The 6,000-nt window shown below is 42.8% G+C and overlaps 1 protein-coding gene across 1 annotated transcript in view; it reads left to right on the plus strand.

Moving 5' to 3' along the window:
* kiaa1549lb (KIAA1549-like b) overlaps window positions 1-5,419 on the plus strand; it is a gene marked incomplete at both ends in the record, with an annotated part of 50,326 nt that extends 44,907 nt beyond the window's left edge. The window contains 5 exons of the mRNA XM_079288399.1: window positions 2,067-2,441; window positions 2,527-2,621; window positions 2,985-3,133; window positions 3,703-3,854; window positions 5,150-5,419. Coding sequence (XP_079144525.1) covers window positions 2,067-2,441; window positions 2,527-2,621; window positions 2,985-3,133; window positions 3,703-3,854; window positions 5,150-5,419 — 1,041 coding nt within the window. The remainder of the gene's footprint in view (window positions 1-2,066; window positions 2,442-2,526; window positions 2,622-2,984; window positions 3,134-3,702; window positions 3,855-5,149) is intronic.
* Window positions 5,420-6,000: the final 581 nt, after the last annotated feature.

Here is a 6,000-nt window from a genome sequence, read left to right on the forward strand (position 1 = left end):
TAATATGAGGTACTGTTAGATTGGTTTTGAACTTATTATCAAGTATTAATGATGTGCTGGGGATGAGCTATTCTGTTAGTTATGTGTGTTGTTGTTGTTACCGTTATGTCATCTATTTTGTTTATATTGTAATTGCTTTTATTGTTTCTGTTTTTACCTTTTAAAGCGCTATACAAATAAAATGTATTATTATTATTGTTCAAATTCAACTGTATTTATATGCTTGGGACCAAATTCAGATGATAGTAAAAAAAGCAACCGAATGCCACTGTTTTAAATCTAGCCTGATGGAATGTAAAAATAGAAAAGATCATTGTCAATCAGAGCTTGTCAGTTGAAATATGTGCCTTATTGCCCAATTTAAGTCACTGTGCAGACACTGAGCTGGAAATCAAACATATTCTACTGAGGTGTGGTAAAAAGCATGCCACAGCAAGAAGTGAAGTGGTTCATTCATAATTAAGAGTGAAGAGATTTATGAAGTCCTGTGGTTTTGATATGTAACGCGTCTCAGGATGGCTGCTTTATGCCTCCACACTGTCATTGTTCCATTAGGGCTCTGTGCATGGCTCTTTCTGTCATGAAGCCACAATACCTAATGTGAGCTCCCGAGAGTAATCGAGCAGACCGTTCCTAAAAAAAGTGTTTTCACTCTCAGCTGTACTTTTGTAAAAAAAAAATATGAGCAGAGGTAGAAATATTTGACTGAACTGCCACTGACCTGCCGGCCATTTTGACCAGTCACAGCAGGACAAACATTGGTCTAACTGGCTCAGGTATTGTGCCGGCTCATTGGCATGGCTTCCTGGGACACTTACATGGTAAATGGATAAGTTATTATATGCACCTGTGCTTTTCCTACGATTGCAAGTCAAATGTCTGCTGAGAAACTCTTGTGCATTTGATACCGATGTATCAGACTATTGGGACGCCAGGGTGGTGCCATGAGCAAAATGCCACATGTTTCACAAACTTCAGCAGACTCTTGACAAGCACTACAAATTCATCCAGACAAATAGTAGCTCCTTGATTGTGACCGCCCATTGTCATGATTCTTGGTCCGTTTGTATTTGCTGTGTGGTCGGACTCTGTTAAGCCAACTGTTCAGCTCAATTTTAAATATGGCACAATACAAGCTACAAACTCCTCTTTCAGAACTCCTGGCCCTGTTGATTAGAATGGGACGAGTGTGGCTGCAGGCCCCATCACTGCAGATGCAAGCCTCTGCCGTTCCGTGTTGCAGGGCGGGCTGATTTATGAGATGCACTACACTAGGTCTCCTGTGGCGGCCCTCTATTCGCACAGGAAGTAGGGCAGCCTCAACTTGTATTCATTTATCACTGAATATAAGGACTGAATAGATGGAAACAGACGCTGGGAGATGGAGAAAGAGTACAGGTTATGGAAAGATGGAGACTTTCACAAAATGTGAGCAAGAGGATGGAAAAATGGAGTGAGATAGCAGGCAAATAATGAGTGAAATTCAATGAACATACATGGGAGACAGAATGATGTTTATACCGTATATACTGTAGTGTAGATAAGAAAAGAGAAAGAAGAAGGGAATACATAAAATAGCATTAGCACACATATAATATACCTCCAGCATACTTGGATTGCTGATAAGTAAAGTACAGGTTAGCACTCACTGAAAAAAAACTGCCTGGTTCTGGCTGAACCTCCTGTGACCAAGCTGGATTCAACTCCTCCAGCTGACTCAGAATCAACATGAAACAGCCTCTTCTTCTTCGCTCAGTCAGCACCTTGTCAACAACCCACTGAGAGAATGACAGGAGACATAATAGAACGTGTTACTTTCCAGGATTCTCAAGGTGCATCTGTTGATATGTTGTTAATCAGTGAGGAGAGGTTTGATTTTCTAATATTGGCCCCAGGCGGCTGCTGCTCCAGATTTACACACACAAGCCATCACCATTGACTTTGGGCGCTTTACTTAAACATTTTGTCCAAGTTTCAAGTCAGTTTTTCTTGTTTACTAAAAAATGGCTTGTACTGTTTCTATGTATTGTGTGTGTTGAGTCTCAATGTCTTTGCATATGTTTTAGACTGAGCCCGAGTTGATTGAGGAGACGAATGTTGACCGTCTAATGGGGCCACGAGGATTTCTGTATGGTCAGGGCTTGAAAGGCCACTCGGAGACGTCCACTCTGAGCTCACAGCCGTCCATTGATGAAGTGCGACAGCAGATGCACCTGCTGCTGGAGGAGGCATTCAGCCTGGCTTCAGGGGGGCAGTCCACATCCGGAAGGCACTCCCATCACCACCACCCACCTCCTGACCACTACAGTCCCGCACCGCCTCCCCTCCCCTACACCGACGTGGTGACCAGCGCCCCGGGTACAATGAACTGTGGAAGGGGAGGCTTGCAGTGGGTACCATCCTACGGTGCAGAAATGTATCAATGCAGCCTGCCCAAACCGGTACGTGGGATGAGATTATTTCCCCTCTCTTAACAACTGTGTTAGAGTCTTTGTAACCTTAAATGCCTTCCACTATCTATTTAAGGCCTTTCGCTTCAACCAGCTTCCTGACATGGCCATGGGCTCTCCTCCCCCTTTACCGCCTCGTAATGGACCCCCTCCTGGGACCTCCTTAAGACGGTATGTCTGAGTCGGTCTCACACACACACATACATACATACACACACTTACACACACACACACACACACAGATTCCAGCAGACACAAGCATACACACACTGTCTGTAGCATCTCGAAGCCCATCAAACAGTCCACATTTTCACATTCAAATTCATGTTTGGGGACTAGATATTCACCAGGTACTGTTCTGTGGCCAGGGTTCTTTAAGGCCTTGTTTAAATTTGAATGTTGAACTAGTGCATTGAGAGATGGCAAGAATGTTAATGAGGTACTGTGTTTTCCACATAGAGTGTCTGCCATCTAGTGGTACTGGCCAAGTATTTCAGTAACTCTACGTTTATGTCCAATCTTTGTCCAACTTAGTTCCACTTCTGACTTGGGGCCTAAGGCAAGGAGCTCAGCGGCATCTGTCACTGAAATGCAGAGTCAACATAACGACAACCCATATGGGCCAACAACTAGAGCAGCACTTCCATCTATCACTGCAGAGCAGCCTGTGTCCAACTACTCAGGTAAGCATATGAGGAGATAATAATAGTAATTTACTTTATTTGTTTAACACCTTTCATACAAGAACTGCAGCACAAAGTGCTTTACAATAAAGCAAAAAGACACAGAATGAACATAAAAGCAGGGATAAAATGCCATAATGGAAAATTGGAATGGAAAGTAAAACCCACTGAATACCAGTAGTTATAATAATATAAAGACTAGTGCCCATATGTGCAGCATTCACATACATCAATAAACGCTTCAGCAGCATGAAAGGGTCTGTTTTCTTCTACTTTTCCTACATCAGTGGTGGTGATTTTATTTTGAAGGGACAAAACTCAGAAAGTATTTAACCTCACCTTCGCTCCCTACCATTTGGCACCTAGGCCCCTGAAGTTATGAATAAACACAAAAATAACAACTTTTCCCGACGGACTCACTGGGGGTCTTGACTTTGCAATTCAAAAGAAACCCACAGTGTGCTTTGCTTCCATGCCAGCACACTTTTTTCAAGAACAGTCATAAATACATCCCCTGAAGTACAATCACCAGTGGAAGAATGTGACAGCCTCTCTTCTTTTCTCTGTAGGAAACCCAATAACAGCCGTCTATGCCATCCCGGCCACCAGGCCCGGCTACTCAGAATACTTTGTCTCCACACCAACCACCTCCTACCACAGTCCCTCCTGGATGTCCTACCCACCTGAGCCTGAGGATGTGCCGCCACAGTGGGCAGACTCTGTAAGGAAGCCTATTTTGTTTGCTTAGCTAAGCAGCCAATCCTACTAAACCATGAATAGATGAATAACTGAAAGAGGATACATTTATAGAGGTAGAGTAACATGACCAGATGTCTTGATTAAACTAGCACGGTTCGTATTTGTCCCTGTGGACCAAAAACTCTTTGTCTTAATAATCAAACCTCAGAAAATAAACTGCTCGAAGTCACTATTGTGAAATGTCTTGCAGAAATAGAAAGTAGAAGAGCATGTACAGGTTAAAAAACAGAAACGATGTTCTCTGTTTCTCTCCCTCGCGTGTTAGTGTCGTAAGATTCGACTCAATCAGTGAGAATTATTATTGTAGACTCACAGAAAGTCTCGTAGGGTGTTATTGAAATACCACACCCTTACCTCCTGGTTGTCAGGATATATTTCTCATAACTTCTGGTCACCCCATGGAGCCAAAAAGGTGTGCTACGTCACTGCAACAGCCAGGGCTAAAAATGAATAATTACTCTGAAAAATCAGGAGGGAAATATATCTGTCATGCGTAGGTGAGATTGCCTTTCCATATTTAAACATTGCAGTAGTTGCAGAACATCTCACCATGGCACTGACACAAGTCTGTTTGTGCTCATGTTCCTATCCACCCTCGAACAGGACTGGCCCTCATTAAATAACAGTCCTCCTACCGTCTCCTCTGTTTTTCATTAAAACAAGACGGGTTCAGGTCAGATCTGTTGTACATCCATGTGTCCCTCCCTCCCCTCCCATGCACAGGAGTCTCCTTGTTTGTCTGTTTTGCCGGTTTCAACCAGATGCCTTCACACAGTGTCATTCAGAAACCATTCGCTGATCTGAATTTCAGTCTGGCGTTGAGTGGACACAACAAAATACCGGGGTAGTTGAGCACATTTCCTAAAAAAGAAACCTCTTTTGCTTTTTTAATTTGTTTTAATTTAAATCTGACACTTGAAGATTTTGTATCCATTTTCAAACACTGTTTGAACAGTGTTTGAACCAAAGTCCATTTCAGTATTATACACTCGACTAGATCTCCACGCTCATTACTTCTCTGTAATTTTTCTCGTTCATCCGGATTTTTCCCAGATACAATTGCTTACATTTTCATTTGTCACCCATTTAAATCTTTCTAAAATAGTGGTGCAAGAAAAAACATTCACTCAGCAAAATAAAAAATTGGTCGCATATACTGTATCCTTCGAATTATCTAATTGGCAGCCTTCATTTTGGTGGGTAGTAACGTCACGAAGTGGCTTTATTACTTCCCTTTATTACTTCCCTGTCTTCCAGGTTCCCCTGCCTGGGTATGTAGAGGCTTTGGCTTTTCCTCATCCTCGCTACCCACAGGGGAGCCCCACCAGGTTGCCCCTGCAGTACAACCAGGCACTGGAGCAGCCACCCACTTCCCCGAGCCCATTACCCCAGCAAAGGCTGCCTCAGGTGGTGAAGGACATGGACAGCATGCCCCTGAGCAGCCTCTCCACCTCTGCACTCGTGCAGGCTATCCGGCTGGAGGTGGCAAAGCTGGCGAAGAAGCAGAACGACGTGTTTGAGTTTTAATTTTGGTTTTAATTCTCCCTTCTTGTATGCAGGAGATGGTTAACTGTGCATTGGTCTTCAACAGAGGTACACAAAGGCGGTGCTCCTTCAGTTTCTTTGATGTTTGTACTGTAAAATGAACCACTGATTGATTTTTGTCCACACACCCTTGGTGTATTGCAGCTCCTGAAATTTGTTTTTTTATTTCTAGAAAAAAATGCCATCCTCTATTGATGATGTCCCAAGTAACCACATGCATCTCTTCTTTGTAGATATGTCAATAGGATACACTTAATATGGAGAATGTAATTATTTCCAGATTTCTTTGCGAATCAGAATCAATTGAAAAGAGGGAAAAAGCATTATTGTCTGTACTGAGAAGACCAAATACTTCCTGTCAGATGGTATAAGTACAAACCACAGTGTATATGAGCATGTACAGTATTCGGACATCATCTATCTTATCTTCTTTTATAGACCGTTCTGCCTCAACAAGGCCTCATCACTGGCAGCCGTACCACATCAATCCACCACAAATCCTTCACTTTATTTTCATATCAGATACCAACACCATAACAGTCCTGTTAATTAACAAATGCATT

Source organism: Melanostigma gelatinosum, assembly GCF_949748355.1.
Source record: "Melanostigma gelatinosum genome assembly, chromosome: 2".
Lineage (NCBI taxonomy): Eukaryota > Metazoa > Chordata > Actinopteri > Perciformes > Zoarcidae > Melanostigma > Melanostigma gelatinosum.